A 26,027-nucleotide genomic window follows, 5' to 3' on the forward strand; every position below is an offset into this window, starting at 1 on the left:
AAGACATTTTTAATCGCAAGGTACAAAGGAGTGCGACACTGGTGCATTCACAAAATTACACAGAACAACACAGAAAAATTATACATCAGAGGCAATTTCACAAAACAATCCAAAGGGGGAAACGTGACGATCATTGTTATATAGTTGCTGATGATGCCATTCATATAATTGTATTTGTATTTTCTATAGATTCACAAAAATAGGATTTAAAGAAAATGCAAGTCGCCGAACTATCAGACCAATAACAAGAAAATAAAAATAACGTAGCACCGACTTCTGCCAAATTCGTTTATAATAATAATAATAAAGCACAAACGAATAAACTATATTTTATATGAAACCAACTTTTAACCATTTTCTTGACCGTATATTTTAAACGTTCTTTTCAGTTTTCTGATAAGGTGTTTTGAAATAAAACATGCGCCTTGTTGACCAAAAATAGTCGGAAAAACATTTGCTTTTTACCTTCTAACTACAGTCACTATAATCATGCAGCAAATATTAACTATTTCACTGACATATAATCCATGAGTTTAGTAAATAATGTTTCAAATTACACAATGGGTCCCGCTAATTAGCAAAACAGGCTTGTGATTTTTGGGATTTAGATCTGGTCTCCTCAGTATGATTGCTACTTCCATTACACTTATAAATGACGTAACCTTTGTTTTAATTTATACTTGCGCGTCTTCTTAATATTACTTGACCATGCATTTCGCTCCCAGAAGCATTGTTGTTGTGAATTAATTAACTAAACCTAAGCGAATATGTCCAAATAACGCAGATCAAGGGACAAGCAATCGTTAATGGCAAATTAATGCTGTTAAAAATGCAAATATGATAGAGACACCTATAGTTTTTCACTATATCATGAATACATATTTTATTAGCAGTGTGTGCGGCTTAGTTGCAGGCCTACCAATTTACACTTTGGCCAATATCTAGTTGTAGAAAGAAACTTCCTAACAGTAGTCAGAATGACATTTCACAGGCTAGATCAAAGTCTATTCATAAAAGCTGCTCTGTAATTGCAGTTTGGTTCTCAAGGGCCCAAGATATGAGTTGGGTCACTAACTTTGTGCCCGTGACCGTGAACGTGCCATAGAACACGTGGCGATGACTGCAGAACGGAGATAAGACGTTGATGGCATAACGCTGCCCACGCTTCTTATTGTCGAGTACTGAATTTGTAAGGCCCTTTCTTAGCGATAACTGGCTAAATAAAACATAGATGGGAGATTGCGAACAGTTAAGGATTCTCGTTATGACCAAGTATGGCGTTTTTTCTAGCTTCGAACACTGATCATGGCACGAGTGTTATGTTATAATTACAAAAATTGTTTTAACACTCCGACAATAAATATTTAGCAATCTTTTCAGACTAATAAGAAAACTTTTTACTTGTCCGAAATACTATCTCACAGCTTATATTTGTCTGAGTTTCTAACTAGCAGTTCATTACTTAATAAAGTGATTGATGGCTTAGACAGCTTGTTACTTTCAAAACTTAAACTAAAACATTCCCACCGTATTGCCCAACATTTCTGGCCACGAACACTCTTAAATAAACACTACATAGACCACACTGTATAAGCAGACTTCTGGAGCCATCATTTGGTCGCATACCCCTATTATGTTTGAATTCTTATTCGCGTTTTCTGAATGCATCGTGGGGCAAGACTTTCAGAGTAAAATGGGCCAATGGCAGATTACCATTAACTAAATACTGTTGTTGGACTACCATTAAGCAATGTATATTTTGTGCCTCCTTAAAAGAAGGACAAAGCCTGCTCCCTTAGCAACAGTCTCTTTTTCTTCATCCGCCGATTTTGGAACCAAATTTTAACCTGTTGGTCGCTGAGATTGAGCCTGTCAGACAGCTCCCTACGTCGCTGCCGGGTGATGAACTCGTTCAGCATGAACTCTCCCTCAAGCTCGGCCAGCTGCAGTTTGGAATAGGGCTTTCGCTTCTTGCGCGTCCGGGTGTGCATCGGGTACCATGGGGCACCTAGAGGGGGCAAAGCACGGGTTCATGAGAGAGCTTCAAACCATCTCCTAGGCCAGCACATCAAAATCTCTCCACATCTCGAAGCCACGTAAAATACAATTTTCTGGTGCATTTTGTGAGGCTGTTCACATGACAAATAGACGTTATTCAATAACAATCTGAAGTAAAATGCAAGATGTCGATATGATGAATTTATCGGTTTACGCAGAATTAATGCCTTAGAATGTTTTACCGTTCTAGGTAAACGTACAGTAACGCGATAATTGTCCTGTTTGCAAGAACCCTACCTATTTAGCGGTTTCAAGGCATATTAAATGACTTGCAGCACGACAACGATATTAATTCAGTTTACGAGTCATTAAAAAACGTCCTCATTTCTGTCAAAGCAACTGCCATTTTACAGATCTGTTCTACTTACTAAAATAACGCGAAAGCTTTGGCCAAACGTATATTTAACAACAATGACTATGCTTTTTATGTAAACGGCGTCAAACATTGGCAACGAGATTGCTGAATTTTATGATGTTGTGTTTACTGGTTGTATAAATGACTGAGCGCTTAAACTGGTGAACATGGAGCATTTTAGGGCAACCCCTAGTGGCCTTGAACAGCCACGCAAGATCCATGCAGGAAAATCATAACAGTTGCCAGGGAATGCCTAAATAAACTGTCATGCAAAAAAAAAATTGCTGGAGCAAGATACGAGTAATTGTACTATGTGCTTCTGTTGTCTTTCAGCTGAGATTAAATGCGAGGGACAAACCTCCTCCAGTGGCGATATTGCTTGCGTGGTTTCCTTGCGATAGCAGGGTTTGTGGGTCGCCTGCTGAAGTCTTTCCTCCTTCGTTTAGCACTGAAGAACTGGAGTCGGACTCCAAGGACTGACAGGATGGCGGGTCTTGGGTCAGTTGCTCGGTGCCATAATCATACTTTGAGAAGGTGCCACTGTTGCCCATCCCATTGTGCATCCCGTGATCAGACGATAATAATGTATCTCTTGCTCGCTCCTCTCGTTTGAGATTGTTGCTGTCTGAACACGGCTCTCTGGTGCTGCTGGAATTGCCATAATAACACTTGCTTTCCTCCAGTCGGGTAATTTCACAAGATCGATTAAAAGAGGGGTTAATGGATACGGGACTGCTAAAGTAAGACTGAGGATATCCATTGCACGACTCCGATGGATTCCACGGGAGAGAGCAAACATTGTCCCTTCTAGGGTACGAGAGAGACGGTAGCCCCGCCAGCTGTCCCCCTGAGGCTCTAAAATTCGGGAAGTAAAACCTGTCTCCAGTGTGGATGTTTACCAAAGGTCCCACAAACCCAGGATTAAGAAGATTATGCTCGCCCATTTCCGCGGGCCAGACCAACAGCTTCTAGTTTATTGCAATCTGACATTTAACGTAGTTAAACCTGGAGGTGCACCTGATTGGTCATCTCCACGTCACGTGCCGGAGCTTACTCGAACACTAGAAGGTACCACCCACTTTGTCCATTTCAGACAAAACAAAACATTAACTTTTGTATTACGGGTTTTATATGCTTTTTAAAAATACTATAAAATATCTTATTAAAATGTTAAATCTTGTTTTTTCATTTCCTCTAGCTCAAAGGTTCTAAACGGATCGTCTTTCACTTCCCTGTTTAGAAATATATAGAAGTGTCCCTGGCCTCGTTTAATCTTTATTACCTGGCAAAAATGAATAAATAAATGAATAAAATAAAAAAAATAAAAATTTTCCACCAAAACGAGATCAAGAGATCATTTTTTCATCGAAACAGAGGGTTCTTTCACCATTGTTTTCAAACAAATTACGGTTGAATTTAGTGTCATATAAAGATGTGATGTTCATCTTTTACAGGCTTGTTTTAAAGAAATACTGATGCTCAGTGCTGAACTCCACTCATATTTACTGTAGTGGGGTCAGCAGGTTGAAACCATTGGCTCCGTAAAAGAAGATGATATTCTATAAGTTTTTTTTTTAAGACCGTAGCCTATATTTTAGATAATATGCTCTAGTACACCTCACATGTACAACTTTAACAGATACATCCTATAAATGCTCGTAGTCAAACTCATGGAGGATTGTTACACATCTCACAATTCTTTTATTTGAATTTTACAAGCTGACAGAGGGCATTAAAATGATTCTGCCGCTCCAAATACACCACACTAGATCGCATTAATTGATTTTTGATTGTAGATATATAAAGTACATGCAAATATCCCTCATATCAACTGCAACGCAGTGTAATTGTCACGTGTGTATTAAGAACAAAATGGGGCGATGAAAGAGATTATTATGACAAAAGGACAATAATAACAGTACGCATTAAACCATCTGTCTCACACTGGAGTGTGTACGTAACGCAAAATTGATATTATGCTAATTCAGTGTTAATCTAATCTTTCAGGCCTTTAGTTTTTAAATAGTATTTTCCCAATGTATTAATTATAAATCAATGTTATAAATACAATTATTTTTTAAATGTTAATTTTTAATCTGAGTGCATGTAGTGTCACAAAATATTGTTTTGAAATGTATACTTTTTTATCTCTACTTTGGAATGCGAATAACCATTACAAGTTAAAGGTTTTCAGATATGGATACAGTTGACATAAAAAAAATAGATTGATTAATATATACCTTCATAACTTTTTTAACAACTGTCTTTTTTACGCGCTTGCGTACTCTTGCCCATGCTCATGCTGATATATATATATATATATATATATATATATATGTGTGAGCAAATTATACTTCAATTGTTCTTTCATTTGAATAATTTACATTTTCCTACATGAGTCTTTGAGTAGCACAGTAACTTTGCGTTTGCTGCCAATCTAAAGTTTGTGTCAGTGTATCTGTGTGGGGGCGTGATTGTAATTATGATCATGGCCAACTTATTTATTTATTTTTGTTTAATCTACTTTCAAATAAACCGAGAAAAGCAAAATAACCACAAACAGTTTCATTAATGGCGATGGGTATAGGCTATAAATGCAAAAATACTGCGAAAGGAAATCCGGTGTTCAACTCATTACAAATATTGACGTAACACCTATAACAGAGACTCAAAACAACAAAGACTACAAACGTTGTCCTCTAAATTGCCCAAGAATTATTGCATCCAAATTTTAGGCACACATGTGCATGTTTTACGGCTAGAGTACTTTATACCAGATTCATGTAACCAATTAACATGCTATGCAACACTCCGTGCATATAAATTTTAAATGCTATCAGATATTTTACTAAAATATCCAACGTTGGAAATATCAGGACATTTCTGTGTTAAACATAAAAGTAATTACGAAATATGATACTATAGAGACCTGAAATTTAGTTACTACTTTGAGAAAACACTCATGCTAATTAATAAACTAGTCAGTTATTTTGTTAGTTATTTCTGATTAGTTGTAGTGAGAATATTTTATTTCCCCCAAGAGCACAACAGAGAGCAAAACAAGTTGATGAGTGAGTGACTGGTTCTCCATGAGAATGAATGACATTTCAACAACTTAATTCAGTCACAAAAAATCGCTTAAAACAACCTGACTCTCTCGAATAATATCGCTTAGACACAGTAAAATGATTATATTTTCTTACCGCAAGGATGGCCAAAGTTGAAATCTCCAAAATCTCTGGAAAATGGCTAAAATAGTTGTTAGTTCAAGGTCAGTGTCTAGTGCACTGTCTGCGCCGCTCTGAGATTGCTGTCTTGGAATCACTTTTCCGTCCAGACAGGGCCATAGCGTAAACAAAAGGCCTTTTATTGTCTTTGATTTTGGAAGACAGGTTGGCTCAACTGAATGCCTTGCGGTGAATGTCCTCCAAGGCCAATTTCTTAAAGGGAAAAACGTGCATTAAATGTGAATTAAATGCAAAATTCAAGTTCTAGAATACTTAAACTCAATTTAAAGAAAGGACAGTTTGATGACAGTTGGATATCCCAACAGACAATGAAAACTAATAATAGTAATGGCCACTACAGTAATAGTAAATTAAAATCATGACAATTTAATTCAATCGCAACTTTACAAAGACACGTATAAAGAAATAAAAACGCGACTGTTACGCAACTTCCAGAAAAAAAGTGTGTATGAACACACAAATGAAAGTGCTTGCGCTTGCACTATTGCATATTTATCAGTTTTACTACAATTACAGGTAGGAAGTTTGCTTAAATTAAGTCGATATAAATTGAATGTAAAGAAAAAGAACATGGTAAAGTGATTAAACAAATTAATAGGATGTTTGCGAAACACTTACGGAGTTTGAAAATTGCAAACCTGAACTCAGATTGAACCTTTTGTTTCTAAATGTATTTGTTTATTTATTTATTATTTTATTTTCAGGTACTATGCAATTATATACTTCGAGCTGGGAATTTTACAAAATACAAAGAGAAACAAAAACATTTACAGACGCAAATCTGCGTCTCATTTTAAGAGATGCATTTACAATATATATCTATATAACATATAATATATAACACATGTATAAAATATTAAATACATATTAAATACAGTTGGGAATTAAATCAGCCGCACCATATTTCAATAAACGACCCTATTCAATTCAAAGTGCGTCCCCATGCCTTTCCATGAACACTAGCAAATAATTCAAATATATACTATAAGCTACATATTAGTAGTTTATTAGTTACCTTCCTCTTAAATTAAACACACATATCCTGTACGAGGACGTGCGCCAGATACAAATTGTCTACATAAAGACCGCTGCAAAGCATGTGTCTTCGTGCTGAATCTACACTGCTCACTTCCTGATATTTCCACCATACGCCACCAGAGGTTATCAGCCCCCTTTCTTCTCAACCCGCTGATCTCTCTCCTCGCATTCCAGCTGGTCTGTTTAGAATCGGCGAAAAAAAACAAAAAAAAAACTGACGTGAGCCCGTGTGTTTGGCTGAACAGGCCTTTCGCATTAAACATCTATTATTTAAGTAGCACATTGATCACAACCATATAGTTCTGAAGATAGTTTATTTCTATATTTATTGTTCTCAGATTCCAGCATTGGTAGAGATATGTGCCACCAGAAGCGTCCCTGCTTTATGCGTATATCCTTTTTTTTTTTTTTTTTTTTAATGTATACGTATGTGCTTAAATCAATGTGGACAGCAAGCTAAGAATCTGTTTTAGGGGCATATTATTACAACATCGTTTGTTGTTGAGATTGCAATTAATAAACCAATGCAGTGGTGAAAAGCAGTTGTTACACGACAAAAATTAGCACAGCAAATTTACCTAACAGATTTCTATATTATAATACCACCATCTGTCATATGTAAAACCAGCAAGTGTTATTAAAATTATAGTCAACACAATACAATTATTTCTATCAAATTAATAACAAAAATAGTGCTACACAAAACAAATCTACTTACTAACCAAACTACTTACAGATACTTATGAGAAATACTGTCTTTTTAATAATTTTTAATAATCTGTTCAGAATTTATATTCAGACTTTAGAAATCCTACAACTTAAATAATTATATTTACTTTTTGCAGAGAGCATAAAATGATGAAATATTTACATTATGCAATAAATGAACGAAAACAAGGGCATTTGAACATTTTTAAAGCGTGGTGTGTGTGTGAAGCTCAAGTGAGTAGGGGAAAAAACATATTGCGAAGACTTTTCCTTTTCCCCGCATTGCTAATAATAGATCTATGCATATATTGAAAAGGCCTTGCGCCTAACCAGACAGAAAATGGTAGCTTGACAGAGCAAGTGCATCAATAAAAGACCATAAAATAAATGCATACAGTTCTATATCTATAAATATACTACTCATTTCCATATTAAAAACACCAAGGCATTGTGCATATTCACTACAAATAAATAAACTAGCTATACCTTTTGACGTGACCCTGGATGCATCTCTTGATATTTGGGTAGTAGTACCCTTCATTCCTCGGCGCGCCTATGGAAATAAAACAAGATGACATCTCTGTGAGCACTGTCTTTTGCAGACGTAAATGCACTACCTGCCTTCGTGGTCAATAAAGCCTACACCTCATGATGAGAGAATACAACCATTGGTGGTTTAAAACTTATACGGGCAAGGGATCGCGGAAGAGAAAAATCAGAGTGTTCAATTGTTATGAGAAGTAAAAAAAAAACCGAGTGTACTGTTCATACTGACAAGGATATTGGATAATAAGAGCATTTTCTTTTTTTATGTATTTATGGTATGTCATTAACTCTCGCCGTCTAGACAGGGAAATAACACCTTGTTTGCCCGAAAACAAACCATAGGCAGTGGTGTCCAGCCCCTCTGTTTATTATTCACAAGACTCTGTGATGTCAAGGTCAAAGCGACAGCATAGTCATGGTCAAGGGTAACGCACGATCACGTGACGTTATAACAGAAGGCCTAACTATCGTGCAGTTAACATCAAATTTCTCACTCCTCAAAGTAACCAACTTCTGCACATCCCTGATAGTTGACAGATGACAAAAAGTTTTATCAGTAACCGGGTGTGTGCCTCATAGGCCTAGGTGTTACCGAGGGAATTAAAAGTTCCTAAGTATACACCACATTTCAGAGTTTCTTATATTCATACAATATCTACTTTTGCTCATATACGCCCTTCAATTGTACATTTAACAGCACTTCTAGTATCTTAAGGCGAGTTAGCTATTAGAGCCTGGTTAAAACTATACTAGATTTTATAATATATATATATATATATATATATACACACACGTATGTATATATGTATGTATGTATGTATATATATATATATATATATATATATATGCACACACATACACACACACACACTATGTATGTAGCCTATATGTATGTGTGTGTGTGTGTGTGTGTGTGTGAGTGTAAAGATCAACCGCGATCAAAAAATCAGAAACCTTTAAATAAAAATCAACAAGCCTATTTTCTAGATCTTAGAATATTAACTCAGCTAAAAACGGTTTAAAAACATAATTTGTTGACACAATATTAATTAAATCATGTCTGATTAATTATCCTCTCCTGATTATTGTAAGACTCGAACTGTCCGGTACACCACCGTCTTTAGCAAATTAGTTATAACAGGAAGTTGACAGCATTTAATTTATTCCTTGAATGTAGCCTAAGAAAAAGTCACAAGAAAAAGTAGTTAAAAGAAATTAGACCATTAACAGTGCTTCAGGTAGTTTCTTTTATTTAATGAATATTGAAAAGTTAATAAGTTGATAAAGGAAATGTGTAAGCATTAGATGAATGCTATGCTTCCGACCATACATAATCCTTGTGATCCAGTAGGAAACGCTGAAGATCATACTGTATCTAAATGTTGCTGTGGCATATTCGTAGTGACATTTCATCAAATTATTTGTTCGTATTTATGGTTCAAAAACATTAGTTAAATTGTGGTAATATTACCGACAAATGGAGCAGACTTTTAAATCGAGCACTACTCGAAATTAACGATAATACTGAATATAATTATAATGAAGAATTATATTATTAGCACTATACTTAAGTAAATAAACACTACGCGCACTGTGTAGTGCACTGCTTGAATTATTAAAATATGTAAGGCCTACTGGAAGCCCCGTCGCTTGAGCATTCTGGTTCAAATTAAACTCGGCGTTCAATTTTGGACTGCTAACATTTAAACTATGTATCTAAATCGACTGTTTGAGTAAAAGGTTTACTGATCATACTATATCATTTGCAATCGTCAATACTATCCGGTCTTGTCACTAATATGAAAGTTGTGTGTTTTTTTCACTATATTGTAGGTAACCCCGAGCAACTACTATCGATGAATAAAGTTATTTGCAATATGTAGCCTACGCACATGAAGTCTATTGAAAAACCCTCACCAAAATGACAAAAACATCGCATCTATTGTAAGAGCTCACTTGCAAGCTTTATCAAACAGAGATGGACACATATGTATGTATGGAAGCGGCCATAAATGGGCCACCTCCGTCACTGATAATTGAAATGCACTGATTCACTACAAGCAACATTCCATTGTCATTTTTATTTATGAAATATGTCTCAATTCAGTACTTTAGGAATTGAACACCACAATACAGTTCACATACTGCACGAAAAGAGATACAGACAAGTTGTGTGAACAGCTCCAATGCTTTACGATATATATTTCTATATAAAAACAAAAAGGTTGTGCATTAATGTTTAATACTAAATGATTTTAAATGCGTACAATCATTCCAGTTGCATGGCAGAGTCATATCCTTCACTGCTAATAGGGACATATACAAATGATCTTGAAACATTCCTTTTTTACAGACCTGTCATACGCGAAATCTAAATTAAATAATAGAAGCATTAAACTGTACAGTTAACATTAGCAGCCTGGTTTACCCTCGGCATTAAAAAGCAATGTATCCCACAGTGATCCATATAGCTTTTGAAGTCTCGCAGGCTCATTCAAGCAAAATCTTTGTCATTTCCACGAAAAACAAATGACGGTTCTATTCATGATCCAGTTCAACATTTGCTACAGCCTTTCGAGAGTTCATACAAGTCTTGATTCAACCAAAGTGTCTCACAGAATTTTTTTTGTTTCTCTCTCTCTTCTTCTCGTGCGTGTTGAGCACCTCGAGTGTTTTCTGCTGGCTGGTTGGCTTTGATGCACTCAGGAAGAGATGCAGAAGGGTTGCTTCTCCCTTTATTTTCAGATGCACGTAAACCATGTGTCTCTTTGATATTTGTGTAATTTTAAATATTTATTATTTATATATGTACATTCATACAAAAGGACGAAGTTGAAATGTTTTATTTTTTTCTGTATTTTCACAGTTTTGTATCATATGCCCAAAAAGCTAAAGAGTGAGCGGTTATGGTATTGTGTGCATGATTTAAATTAAATAAAGTGAAAGAAGACAGGTTAGGCTTGAGGCTGCCCGGATGTTCTTCATTCACGATTTCTGAACGGAGGTAAATATCAGACTTTCTGGACAGAAGGGTATAAGCTGGCGGGAAAAAAGCACGAAACATACATCAAGTATGCATGTGATTATTATTATTAGTCTTGGATTTACTGACAAACTTTTTCTCCTTCACTCTGCGGTTCTGGAACCAAATAGTAACTTGGCGTTCTGAGAGGTTGGTTGTCGCAGAGATGCGTCCTGCCGACTTCTGGCTGCAACGGAACAACATCTAAAAAAACAAAACATAAATGAAAATATTATTATAACTTGTTATGCCTAGTGAGGCACAAATGAAAGATTACGAAAGTTTGGTTCAATTCGACACTTTGGGGAAACACCATGAGTTAGGCTATTTAATTAAGCATTTAATTGTTTCGTCAAATGAATTAAATATCTCGGGGCAATACTGTCAAATGAACAAAGAGGCAGCTATGTTCCTTTTGTGAGCTACTTTGTTTATTGAATCAAAAATAATATATATAAAAAATAATATTAACTACTTATATATCTATAGGTGGATGGGAGATATTTTTCGATTAATTTTACGATGCATCAGGTTTTGTTTTTTTCTTTCCAAGCATTGGAGTAGCCTAACAGAACAGGTTTTTAACCAGCACTGATGTACAGATAAGAATAAATCTTTCTCGAGTAAAGTTTGGATGGATGGGGTTTGTGAAAAGACCAAATCACCCTGAATTTAAATTCTTGACAGGATTGTGGGTAGCATTGACAAGTGTTTGTCAGTTATAATGCAGTATACTATTATGTAAAATCACGTATACCTTAATTATAATGTGTATTATAAATCAGTACTAACGCCCAGCAACATTCTTTTTCCAAAATCACAACCTGACTGTGGCACAGTAAAGGTAAAATAAGGTGAAGGATATTAGGCTACTCTGGCAGCTGATGCACAGACACATTCAGATGTGTTCTAGGATTTTCCCTGTTAGTAAACTGGTACATAATGTTTTAGAGGCATGTCCTCTGTTCTTCTGTCAGCCACGAATTATTGTCTAACGGCCCCAAACACACTTGAAGAAACTGTAAAGAACTGGTTTGGGGCATGTACGAAAACAGCAATAGATGCTTTTCATCAAAAGGACTGCATTAAACAAGCTCATTTTGTTATATCCTTATTTGTGGCTATATGAATATATGGCTACCTGTGTATGTGACCTCTTCTAGGGGGGAGGGTTGCTAAACGGGTCAGGGGCGTGATGGTGGTGACAATTCACTAGATCTGAAATTACAGTGAATACCTACATAGCACTGGTAATTTTGATTTGCCACAGCTGAGTAACAATACTGAATGACTGAGTTGGCATTTGCATCATATGCAATATTTTTGCTCACAGCTAAAATCAATAACTTGACTACAGAACGTCAGCTGCTCTTAGGGGAAAAAATGCTGCACCATGGCATTCGCAAAATGTCCATAACAGATTGCGGGGCACCACTCCCGATCACTGCTGACAAAGATTTATATGCGTGCTACAAATAAGGACCTTCTGTGTTATCATACGGGAGGAGCAAAGGTAGACAGTATTGCCATACCCCAGTTCCAAATTGCGTGACTTTCCTAGCTTTAGAATCCTGTGACTCAATAATATTCGAGTTAATATATGACTAACTTCTGTAACCAGATACGTCCCTCAAACATTGTACTATTTTATGTAAGACGTAGTAAATAAAAAGTATATTTTAGGCGAACTAAACTCAGTCTTGCTGAAACTTGAGTTTAGGATTCGCTCAAATTCTTGTTGTGGAAAGCCAATTGAACATTTACCGACTGTCACATGTCAAAAATTAATAGAACAAAATCTACACATTTGGCAGGTTCATGCAGACCTTCTGGATGCGCAGTCTTAATCCATTATGTAGAGTTGTGAGTTGAAAGCTCTTATCAACTGATTACTTTTCGTGAAGAATATATATTTACACATTTAATTTAGGCGAATACTTTGCACATTCAGTTTACAGTTGGGGAAAAGTATATCATATCATAACAGGAAGTCGTATCATCCCTTTATTACATATGCATTTTTCATTCTTTCATGGTTACACAGTTATGGCAAGACATACCTGGAAACGGAGATTTCCAAAGATGAGAAGACTGTGTTTGCTCCTTTGAACAGTACACCTGCCCATCCCAGCCATTCGACAGAGCCCAGTGTTGATATCCATCCATGGGGATCAATGCATCGTGACGTGGCTCGGGATGCGCACTAATACTGGGGACCACCGACATGTCTAGATATCCTGGAACCGCCTGGTACGAGCTGGCAAAACTCGGGTAGAAAGCAAACTCTTTTGCCCTGCTGGAGAGCTCCTCAGTGGGCAAGGCGCTGCTCGTCTCGGCATATTTTTCTGCGGGATGGTATGAACATGGTTTCTGCTGCAAGTTCACGTTGTGCGAGTGAGATAATCTGCAACCGTAGTAAGGGTTTCCAAACGGGTAGCCGTAACTCAGAGAGGCGCTAGATGACGTCTGTGGAGCGGGGCACTGTCGCCCAGTTTCAGGGGAAGATATATCCGAGTACACGGATCCCTGGTGAGTCGCTATGGTGCCGGAATGCCGCCCCAGCGCGGGGTGTGAGATCAGTTCCCTGCAATGAGTCGCAGGACAATTCCCGCTCAATCCTTCCATAATTTGGTTTTTATTCTGATTATTTTCATTCGGGCTTTTTTCATACACGTACATCAAGGTGTCCGCCCAGCGTGGATGCAGGACCAGCGAAGTCGTCATATCACGGGCTGCCGATGCTTTTTAAAAGTCGCCTACTCCAAGACTGATACCTCATTTCCAAGTACATTTTACGTACGCGCATGCGCACGACTACATCCATGTGTCAAGTTCATTAAAGCGCAGGCACGTGATATGCTAACTATCCCAAAGAGACTGGGTTGTGGGTGGGAAGAATAATCCCTTTAAACAACTATTGGCTCAAGTTTCACGCCTGGCTTCTAAGGTTTTCGGTGCCCAGGCATTGGCTAAGAGGGTTGGAGATAGCTGTTCTTAAAGGGGAAGGCTTTAAGCTAAGGGGGAACGAAAACAACCTCAACAATTCGGCCGACAAATGTCCGAGCACTTATATGCATTTATATGCACTGTTTTTAATTTAACCTTCATTATCTACAATCTCAAACGCAGCATATCAGTAACAACGTTAATATATACATAAATATATGCATGCAGGGAAACGTGCATAAATTCATAGTTTTACAGAATATTATTAATAATAATAATAATAATACTTATTTTATTGCAATAAAAGCAGCTGTTCGTTATCGTCATTAACCTAGAGGAAAGGATTCACTTCCGACTGCATTTGAGGGGAAATACTTGCGTTATTTAATATACGACTGAACTGCTGTGCTGTAGCATATATTTTAAGGGACAAATCAACAACAAAATAACTATTAATAAAAATACCTATAATACTCTGCAAACAAAAATGCAAAAATGCAACAACAAAAAAAAACAAAACAAAAAAACTACAAACAGAAAAAAAACATCCTACACAGGGCAAAAAAAAGCATTAGTGTGCTCTGTCATGTTATTTCATGTATTTTTCATTATGAAAATAATTTCATATGATCATGATTCTTTTGTAAATTGTTTTCCATCGATTTGTATGTTTGTATAGCACTGTTATAAAATAATTTTCCTACATATTCAGTTACACAATTGCAGTTTTAAGAGTTGTTTTAATTATTATTTTCGACGTACCCTCCAACATTTAGGAACGCGTGCTGATGTGTACATAGTTTAGTATGAGATCATCAAAGCAATGACAATCAGCAAAATATACGGCTGAATTATTTTTTTTTAATTTAATTATGGATACATTTTCACATTCTTTATTAACATCACTCTCTCCCATTGACTTAAAATGTCCAATGTCAGGATTACACAATACACATACAACAATATTTGCAGTTTTTGCAAGCATGGTAGTTGTTTATTATTATATGCTGTATTTTTATTTGAATACTAGAATGTAGAATACATTATTGAATCAGATCCAGCTAGTGTCATGACAAGAATGAATGCATCGCCACTGGACAAGATTTTTTTCCGGTCTGATGTGGCACATTTACAATGCAACGTTTCATGAGGAATGAATAAGAGAGTCCCATACTCTGTTAAAACATTCCTCTGTTATTAGTTTCAATTGTGTAGCGTCGAGACAGAGACGGTCTTTGTGCATTATAAAATCTGAACGGTTTTTAAACTTTTAGACAGTGTTGTGTGTTTTGTGCGTTAGATATAATTTTGATGGGTTCATTGATTATTCTTATTTGCAAAGATAAATCCATCGTTGACTTCACAGACTGAAGAATGGACAAATCTTACAAATGGCAGCTGCATGGAAGTCCAAGGTCAAGGTAAAAAAAAAAAACGCAGACAAACAGGGTCGTAATCAGAGTCTAGACAGACAAGAATGAACTTCACACTCGTATGCATGCAAACTCGCTGTAGCTTGAAAGGCTTTGAGATACAACTTGGGAAAACGGAAAAGAAACTGGCAAACAATCCAAGAGGTCCCCGAATTAAATTTCGCCTTTTTAAAGTGCACCGGTAACTGTTAAACTGTTACGAGTAGGAAGACAAATACGACTAAAAATGCAGAAATCCCCTTCTGGTGAATCTGCATTCTTCATCTCGTATTTCTGTGAAGTTTTCCTCTGTATGACATTTTATGGAACTTCTTGCTAACTCGTCTGACTTATATTATCCAGATTTGTTGACATTAATTAAACGAGTTGCGCTACATTAACCATGTTTGTCACAAAACACAGAAAAAGTGTTTATACTGATACAATAATGTACAATATTTCTTTACATTTTCTTCCTGAAACCAGCAAATTATTGATGTGAAAACATAAAAATGTAAAGTAAGAGGCAGGCAAAAGAGTTTTGGTCGAACATTTGCTAACTTATTTTTCTATATGATGTAGGGCAGAACTTGCAATAGCTTATGCAGTAAACTAGTAATTTTACCTTGGATTATCTTTTTGAAGAGCTCACTTTGATTTGTCAACTGCAAATAACTTCAAAAGTACATTTCTAACAATTATATCGGGAACGATCCCTGTGAAACAGCACTGTTATAACAAGTATAACACAACTTATCTCTTATTATAATAAAACAAAATCCAAGTGATATGAAAAGTACACCTATTCGTCAATGCAAATACATTTCCATTATTTACACAACGTTTGATTAATTTCATATTCAAGGTCGCACTCCACACGCGGCAACGTTGTGCTCAGGTTATTGCTTCATGTACAAGTTGAAAATATTAATTTAAAACACGTATGAATCAATAAAATAAGTTTGAATATGTAGGTATATTCATAAAAATATTTGAAATAGCACTCATTTAAAAGGCTCTGTTGACATCTGCCATTCCTGTCTGTTATTAGTCCGAAATATGCATTTTATTACACGTGTGTAGTTTACAATTAAATCAAACGCATCTCCTCTCTAACACCGTATCATAATGATACTGCGTATGTGTAAGCTCAGGCTTTGTATTTGTTTGGAAATGTTTGCAAATCAGTTCAAATTACACTTCACCCTCAATAAAATATATTAACATTTTCGACACTTTGTGAAATAGCCTACAAGATCCAATATAGCTACATTAAAGTTGCGCATTAGCAAGTCTCAAATCAGTGAGCATTGTTTGAATAACAGTAAGAGCGCTAAAATGGGAGCATTAACACACTGCGCCTTTAAAATTGTGACCACAGTGTTGAACTGGAAGAGGATCCAGTGAGTGCCCCTGTGTCAGTTTGTCTCTACGTAAACGTGCGCCTGTGATTGGGGATGCGAGAAAGCACCTTTCTTCCTTGCATTGCTTTTTTAAAATCACAAAATACTTAGGGATTTTCAAAAGTACAACGACTGATTTCAAATATTACAAATATATATTTCTCTTAACACCGAACGTTTCCTTAAAACTGAGTGCATCTAGAAATGCACATCTCTGCGTGTTTCAATCTATGTTACAAGTATCGCTTTCTCTAGTCTTTGGCTTTGATGTTTTCACTTCTGTTGCAAAGAAACCAAAGGTGCAAACTGAAATACATATCTTCATGCCCTTTCATTCTCAATTAAATTACCGTTGTGGTGGAATGCACACTGAATTATCAGCTTCTTAAATCACAGTCCCAAATATATAATACAACCAGAAATCTGAACTTTTTTTTTTTAAACTGACTTTTATAATCACACTTTTTTTAGCCCAAGTTCAAGGAGTAATATGACAATACATAACATAACAATACAAAGCATTACCTGGGAAGTTACATTTTGAGATCTGTCAAATATAGATTAAAAAAAAGAGGAACCAATTGTCTAGTTCAATCATCATTGACGTCATCACGAAAACACCTAAAAGCGACAATAATTCACACACACACACACACACACACACACACACACACACACACACACACACACACACACACAATTTTCTGACAAAGTTGGGGACAAAAATGGTCGGTCACTTGGCAAATTCTTGTATTGTCAAATCTTATATCTAATGGTAATAAGCAATAGATGTTTATATATTTTCATTTTCTGTTATATTTACACAGCAAAACTTTAGTCTGTTTTCACTGCTCTGCTATTATACGCGCTAAACCTACAATATGAACCTAGTACTATACAGGCATATATAGACAGATACCTGTCGGTCTCTCTGTAGATCTCTCTATCACACTGGGCCCAAATCTTCATTCAGATTCATACATTTATTAGGCATGTGCACATATAACAGAAAACAAATGAAGAATGGAAAGCATAACAATTATACCTATTTGAACTCTTTAAACCTGCCTTATGCAAAGAACATTCAGAGTATACGCACATGGTACAATAATAAATATTTGTTTAATTTTATTCCATTTTCTGATATGAAAACATGAATAATACATTTTAGGCTCTTATAAAGCACAGTATTGAGTTGATCCATATAACCATTATTTAATTTATATAAAACAAGAGTTAGCCTATATAGTTTTGATCGTCTGAGTTAAAGTCAAGGAAATCTGTCATTCAGGGATTTGGGAGTTGGATTGTTGTGGCTGAGCGTCTTACGTTCTCAAGGAGCGGGGAAAAATCGATTGCAACATCGGTTAAAGCTCGCTTGCCTCGACGCTATTAAAATATGCCTTCTATTCTGGTTTCCAATGCACACAGAGACCATTTGAATATTCATGTTCAGTAGTTTAGTCAGTCAAAAATTACATGATGGGTATATCATACATCACAAATTAGATTCACTCACTCGATATTCTTTAAAGACACGTGTTTTATTCTGAAATGCCTATATAATATCTGAACACGGTTGTTTATTTTCCACCTTATTGTAATTATTTATAAAGACTTGTCTAATTGTTAAGATGTGCGTTAAAAGTATGTACTTACAACCTTCGCTCTAATACAAAACCTGTTCTACAGGTAAAATTGATTCAAATAAAGCAATACATTTTTTATTAACCAAGAAAGAATGAATTTCCCACCAAAATAGACTACTCGATGTTTACATATACAGTATACTGTATATTAAACGAAAGAACAAAGTTATTCAAAAGCGTAAACGCAACCTATGCCTAAATCATCTTTTTTTTTTTTAAGTGCTCCAGGCGATTTAAAGCTACAGCTTTGCCTCTGCATGCACATTCTTGCGGGGCTGCTGCAAGCCTTGTTCAGGAATTGATTCTCCTCTGACAAAAAAAAAACATCTTGCAGAGTGCGGTGCCAACGGTTATGAATATATATCAGTATGTCACTGCAGTGCCACAGTGCTACTATTCTATATGCCTACCCCATTCCAATATAATTCAATAAAAATGTAAGCTAAGAAAAAAAAACAATATAGTTGAACGATTAGTAGGAATAAACAGTCGTTCCAAATAAAACAACTCAAACTCGGTTTCGTCTTGACCTTCCTTCTCCTTCAAGAAAGATATACAGTCACTTTTAGAGAAGAAACAAATCGGTATTAAATCTCGCATAGTTGTCAGCAGAATATGGCTAGGCCTGCGTCCATTCAATCTCGGTGCAATACGGTATAAATCTAACCCGATCTCATGAAAGTGCGTTTCAATAGCACGATTTTCTGTTTCTGTTTGGCGTCCTATTTACGCAGAATTTACTTTGGCGTGCATATGATACGCAGTGGTTAGGTTTAGGGGTGTGGGATAGGTGAGCATTATATGTATGCCAAACTGCTTATCATTTAGCGTACCTTTAAGGTACCAAAATTGACCCTTTAGGTACAAACATGTACCTTTTGAAAAGGTGCCGCCCCAGTGACAGCTTTTGTACCTTTATTTCTTAGAGTGTATGCTTATCAAAAACTGCGTATTATATGCACGTCAAAGTAAATTTCTACGTAAAAATAGCAGGCCAAATAGAAACCGTGCTATTGATACGCATTAAATCTGTGGCTGATGTGAAAAACACCATGTGAGCAATGGAGATTATCATTTAAATTAATAAAAATATACTGACCTGGATGCTCAGTTTTAACACAGAAGTCCTACAGTATAGCTTACCTGCTTAGATTTCTTTATTTATGCATCACCTGCTTTGCAGTTATCACAACCATTGGTTACAATTAAGTGAAAAAGCAAATCAAAAGAGAATGCAATCAAAACCAGAAACAAACCACGGAAAATTGATTTTGTAGACTGTGAACCCGTGTTTTCAGTTTTGCCGGTCCATTTATGATGACTTGTCTAAGTCTGTGTAGTAAGACAACATTAAAACCCAAAAGCACCGATACCAAGAATCTCAATTAGTCCTTGATTTTCTACTTATTTATCTTTCCAAGTGAAGGCCTTTAGATTCAGGGGGCTGCATTACAATGGCAACTAAAGGTCTGTCTGTCAGAGCGTCAATGCAGACAAAATGTCTCCCCCACTTTCAGACACGTCTAGTCGGAAGTCCAAGTTCAAGTTAAAGGAGGCGGTCAGTTCCTCTGCAGACATGTTAATTGCGACAGCATGGCTCTAAGTACAACTTTCTCGGTCTTTACTTTTAAGCCAAATAAAGTTTTCGTATTTCCTCCGTATCTAACGGAATATAGGCTATCGTTGAGATCTCAAAATGCACGTGCCAGAAGTGGGATTTGAAAATGAACCATAATCATATATACTGGTGAGCTGGAATATTTTGGACAAATTTCATTGTATCGTTCTGTAAAGGTAATGCTTCGAGCTCTTGTTTTACGTGAAAGTTTCAAACCTAGCAATTTTGGATTATTTCAGAATAATTACATCTTTAAGAAAAAAGCAGAAAAACACTACAGCAACCAGCAGACATCAATTTACTTCAAGTGTCTAATTTCTACAAAAACCCTGGCCCTGTTGTATTATACTGCAGAAAATAGGTAGGCTACATATACACACACATAGTAATTTACTGATCTGGAATGAGACGCAAAAAATCAACAGAAGTATGTTTAGACTACTTAAGAAGCAACACATATCTTGAGCTTTATTTTAACAAACGACCAAAACGATTAAACTATTACGCTTTAAACACGAAGGAATGGTATCGTCCTCTTTTCAACAACATGCAACGATTATTTAAATACAACAGCTGCGAGTTCTTTTAAGTTTGACTTTTTTTCCCCGTAGCAACAGCTACAAACAGCAAAACTAGAACGTCCACAATAACTTACCATGAACAGCAGTTCTTTTTTTTAAAATTATATTTCATAAGGCGTTCAGTCGTCATTGGAAAGATATCCTCGGATAATCATCTCTGATCTATAAAACTTTATCAAATTATAACCTCTTTATAATCGCACAAAATAGCTGCACGAATATAAGAAATCCTAGTGTAAAAATCTGATTGAGCGCTGTTTTGTTATTTATCTATGGGCATGTTACACTTCCGAAAAATCTGGCATCTAATAGCATGCTATGATGTCGATACACTCAAGTACGAACGTTTTCATACACCTTTACATACAGGTTTCATACACCTTTCTCTCCTAAATTTACAAACCTGCAGAATTTGAACAAATAAGTAGCCTTTTAGACATTACATCAGACATTTAAAAATTTCCCATGACAAAAAAACTATTTACAACGATCATCCTGTTAACAAAAGTTTAATATTGATTCTTAATTACAAAAGTTGCGAACAATAATATTAAGTAAATGCGCAGGAAACGCAGGAACACCAAAGTAATGTGCAGTACAAAGAGGATTTCGCTTAAGAAGTGAGCAGCTTCACTACTCAGGATAAAACCACTATGACCAAACATTCAAACAGTCAGTGATCATCGAGGAAACTATACATAACAGGAACCCAGGGGATGTGTGTAAATTCAGAATTTATTGTTATTATTTATCGAGCAAATATCTGTTATATAAAACATCTTAATGAGTCCAGTTCTAAATAAAATAGGACCCCTCTTTATTTCATTCTTTTTTTAATTATAAAGGCCTGCCGATTCTGCAAAGGGCATGAGAACTTAGGCACTCTCGACTGTGTGTGTGTGTGTGTGTGTGTGTGTGTGTGTGTTTATAAAAAAAAAAAAAAACATGTATGTAGGCCTACTAATTAATGTACAGAAAAACATGGACGATAACAAATCTGAAATGTGACGGCATATTCTGACATTCTGCTGTAAATCTCTGGAAAAACATCACGATCAGCCAGCAGTAATAAGCTATTTTTCAGGTATATCTCAGATTCACAAGGATAAATATATGACGCAGTCGCGTGCCCAGGAAAGTACGTGGACACATAAGGAGAAGCTGTGGTCATTGTAGCCTGCTTACCTTCAGTTTATCACACTGGACAAAATTATTTCTTAGCTATAGGAGTATATTAAACTTAAGCTTCCATGGTTTAGCTTTCTCTGATAGATTGACACGCCCTTGTAAACTAAACGTTATCCTTCTATTTATTTTAAATAACTGCACCAATCTTTAGTACAAGAAATTGCTGGAAAAAAAAAACAAAAAACAAAATTTAAACACCTTTCATATCCAGACACGCTGGGTTACATTGTGTTCACAAAACATTTTATAAAAGGGTGCAAAACTACATCACAAATTCAGACCTAAAACACCTAGGAACAGGTTCACCTCTGAAATCAGTACAGATTATCTGTCCTATATTTTGTTGCATTTTTTGTAAGTACATTTAAACTACAAAGGAACAACACGAAATTGAATGGTTTGTTGTTGTTATCGCTCACCGCTGTCATGGAGGGTGCACTTGAAAAGTCCTTCGAATTAATATTTAAAATATGTATCTCAGGCGGGAAAAAAAACCGGACAAATCGCGTCTGAAATGACGAGAAAAAAGTTGTTTTAATCGTCTTTCAAAGCAAATGTCACCAAACTTACAATTCTCTGCATTTTACATCGTTTAACAAAGCATGTTATGATGAAGGTCAAGGTTGCACATTGCCCATGCAGACTTCGGTTACTACAAAAGCATGAAAAGCTTGAGCATTAGATTTTTGACTTAAAGTATAGTTTAAATTATCTTTAACATACGTACAATAACTTACTGGATTTTTACTAATCAAGAGATAGATTCTGAACTTGTTAGAAGCCGTATATCGACTGTTTTCTCAAAATTTAAACGATATCATTTATGAACAGCAAGTCTAAAAATTGTCGTGCGTAAAGTTATTTACGTCGTTTTTAAGACCTTACGATGACATATTTCTAGATTTATAATTGAGGAAAAAGAAAAAGGTGGGTCACAATCAATATACTGGCACGAAACTAGTTTTCAGCCCTGTCAGTGAGCACTTAATAAAACGTAACTCTTTCGACACCTATCCAAGTCGGTGTACAAAAAGAAAATAAAGTTAAAATGGCACAGGTACACTGAAATATACAAAATTTTGAACTATCAGACATAAATCCGCATGCACGACACTAGTGTCCATACGCACGTCAAGGAGAAATTATGGATTTAAAAAAGTGCTTTTAAAAAGTGTAATACTACAGTTGTCCTCTAATACGTTGAGATATGAAATTAAAACACAATCGGATATAAAATCGATAAACACTTGATTCATATTCTGCTGGACAGGGACAAGAAGTAAAGTTCAAGTTCAAAGTCTTTCACAGCAGACAGCCAAGGAGAACGCGCAAGGTTAATGCTTTAAAATTGCAGCTTCGCAAACCTTATATAGATGACTGGGGTTAAATTTAAAACAGTAAGTTATACTCATCACCTCTCCAGTTTAACATTTTATCATTCAAATTTCAGTGTTTAAGTGTCCCCATTTTCTCATTTACAACCAATATTTTGAAATATTATATATAGACTTGTAAAAACATCTCAATAAAAAGTGTACTTCTTTTCTTTTGTTTCCTAACATTAGATTAAATTTCAGTATAAAGAGACCAGAACAATACTGCAGTTACAGTTCAAAACTTTATTATTCAGTGATAATCTGGGGAGCACGAACGTGAAATATCTTGGATCAATTCGACTAACTGCTCAAAAGAACACGTGCATTGGAAATAAAATTAATTATAAACAGTATAAAGTTTTTTGATTCCATTATCTCGCTGAACGAAATGACAACGTTCACTCGTAGTTCCAATTCGATTGTTACCTTAAAAGGTCTTCTGTATGGACTTTTTTCTTCTGAATAAAAGTTTGATTACTTTGCATCCAGGAATGCCACACTCGAAAATGTTTCCTAAATGCTTCCTCAAAACGAAAATTCGCATTTGCAAATGAGAAAATGTTTCAAATACTTTAATTAATGAAACCTAATCATATGGATGGATAAACCTATCGTGACATTACTCAGTTTAGAGCTATACAAAGGCGTGGACCGGTCATCAGATAAAACCATTCTACCCTGAGTTCCAAATAAACATTTTAACTATGCTAAATGTGTGTGCCTCCAGTCCTCCGATTGGTTTTATTGATTTAATTGGTATGTTTAAAGACCTATTCTTGTTTGGATAAAAGTTGTTTTTCTCAGTCAAGTCGTCTATAAATGCAAAGTAAATACAAACCAAATGTAATTTGAAATTAAAGCTTTTTTTATTAACATATCCAGAGTGGTTATGGGGCATTGAAAAACCGCATTTTGCAACATTTCATCCTGCGTGGGATTTTATGAAGAGCCCTGCAGAAGTGAAGAGTTGTGATGTTAAATTCGCCTATATCAACAGCGCGCGCTCAGGGTCCTTAATTAATCCTGTCCTTAATTAGATAATTAACGCATCCTGCCGCTGTAAAATAATGTGCATGAGTGAGATATTAAATGCTTGAAAGGACTTAACACGACTGTCGACGGCAATAACGCACAGTCTCTGAACGCTGGACAATAGGTACGTGACTTACAGTCATTGCATGAGCTCGGATGCTGGTGTACAAGCACGTGACGGTCTGCAAAGTATAGTAGACAACTAGGGCATGGAGACAAATCAAACATTTTTTTTAATGTTCATATTTCCTGTTAAAACAAGCTAACTCAATACAGCCACATTATATTATAAGTATGATTGCAGATTATAGATTTCATGCAGAATGTTTTGGTACAGTCCCTGTTCCTTATTTGCTTCAAGTCTGTGGTATACTGGACGACTTTCAGAGGAAATCTGACTACTACAAATCTTCCAAACATTTTTTTCCCACTCAGTATGCTTTAGCACTAAATACTGAGACGACAGTGAATGTAAGTGGACACTTCATAAGAGATGGAGCTGCAGGGCTCAGTGAAGGTTCATTGTTCACTGCTGACCACCAGCAGTAAAATCAGAGAATCAGCTGGTGGGGTTTAGTGTATGTTGGATGAAACTCCACAACACAGACAGACATCTTGCAGTGATCTTAGGTCCCTATGGCTGGGTGCTCAAGATCACTGTTGAGTCTGACACAGTGATTGGATGTCTGAATGAATTGATGGAGAACAAGAGGAAGATGTACCTGCCATTAACAATTTAAATGATGGTCACTAAATTAACATCTACTTTTAGCAAGCTACTGTACCAGTAATACATGTATTGGGGGACCAAAATAAATGGGCAACAACATTTTTATTATTAATGTTTTTAAAAAGATAATAATAACAACAAATAAAATAAATAAACATAATTGAATCTCATGTTTCTGTGTTGTTTTTACAGAAACACCAAGCCAACAGCAGTGCTTTCATCTTTCTTGTAATTTCTAACAAGTCACTATAGTTTAATAATAAATGCTTATTCCTTGGATGAATCAGGTGTTCTTGCACCAGGTCAGTGTTCAAACTCCTCACACATTTACCCTTATCATGTGAAGACAAGAACTTGCAAACAACTCTAAAAAAATCAGTTTTGAATCAATAATAAAAAACTGGATAAATTACACTATACATAAATATATTACACTACATCCCAAATTACATTACATCCGAAAAGGGGCAGATTTAGTGAATTGGGGACCCCAGGCAAAATATAGGAATGGGGCCCTATACATTTGCCTAGATACATTTTGGTTGTGATGCTTGTTGCTGCACAATGGTGCCCCATAGTTGTGTCAAATATTTCTACATTTTTCATGTACATGTTATACTGGCTTTCTTTCATGTTGTAGACCACGAAATAGCAACTGATTTACAGCTGAGATACAGGTTTTCACAAAAACAAAATAAATTATAAAATAATAAACCTCACAAATGAGTGTTTAAACCAGGGGTGAGCCAGAAGTATAAATTATTATACTTTAAAAAAGGGTTATGTGGGTGGATTTTCGCATTGATCTGAACAAAAACTACAGACTGTATTATTGAAAATGGCAAGTATACATTTACACACCTAAGGATTATATCAACCAAAAACGTAACTGTGTCCTCTACTTGGTTCCTTCTCATAAATGAGTAAGCGGCATTTAAAACAATTATAAACATATAATACACACTGTTTCTCAATATTTAATTACAGCTTCAGATGCATAATATTTTCATCTCCTTCATGCAAGATACACAAAAAGCACGTTCAACTCGGACCCAGGGGCGCCTGCAGGATTTCTTTTGAGGGTACGCACAGAGGTTTTTTTGGGGGGGGGGGGGGG

General features: G+C 35.9%; 2 protein-coding genes across 3 annotated transcripts in view; both read right to left on the reverse strand.

Moving 5' to 3' along the window:
- Positions 1 to 26,027, reverse strand: part of LOC107697934 (homeobox protein Hox-C10a-like) — a 53,193-nt gene that overhangs the window by 20,087 nt on the left and 7,079 nt on the right. The gene's annotated exons all lie outside the window — the stretch shown is intronic.
- LOC107697936 (homeobox protein Hox-C13a-like) lies at positions 426 to 13,765 on the reverse strand. 2 transcript variants are annotated; one of them, XM_016498814.1, is made up of 3 exons: positions 13,036 to 13,765; positions 11,153 to 11,179; positions 426 to 2,008 (listed from the first exon to the last, which is right to left on the reverse strand). In XM_016498814.1, exons 1-3 carry the CDS (start codon positions 13,697 to 13,699, stop codon positions 1,770 to 1,772), a joined length of 930 nt encoding a protein of 309 aa, XP_016354300.1. In that variant the 5' UTR covers positions 13,700 to 13,765; the 3' UTR covers positions 426 to 1,769. The 2 variants fall into 2 exon arrangements, with proteins under 2 accessions (XP_016354300.1, XP_016354299.1); XM_016498813.1 differs by lacking the exons at positions 11,153 to 11,179; positions 13,036 to 13,765 and adding an exon at positions 2,772 to 3,485.

Source organism: Sinocyclocheilus anshuiensis, unplaced genomic scaffold (genome assembly GCF_001515605.1).
Source record: "Sinocyclocheilus anshuiensis isolate Anshui unplaced genomic scaffold, SAMN03320099.WGS_v1.1 scaffold78, whole genome shotgun sequence".
NCBI lineage: Eukaryota > Metazoa > Chordata > Actinopteri > Cypriniformes > Cyprinidae > Sinocyclocheilus > Sinocyclocheilus anshuiensis.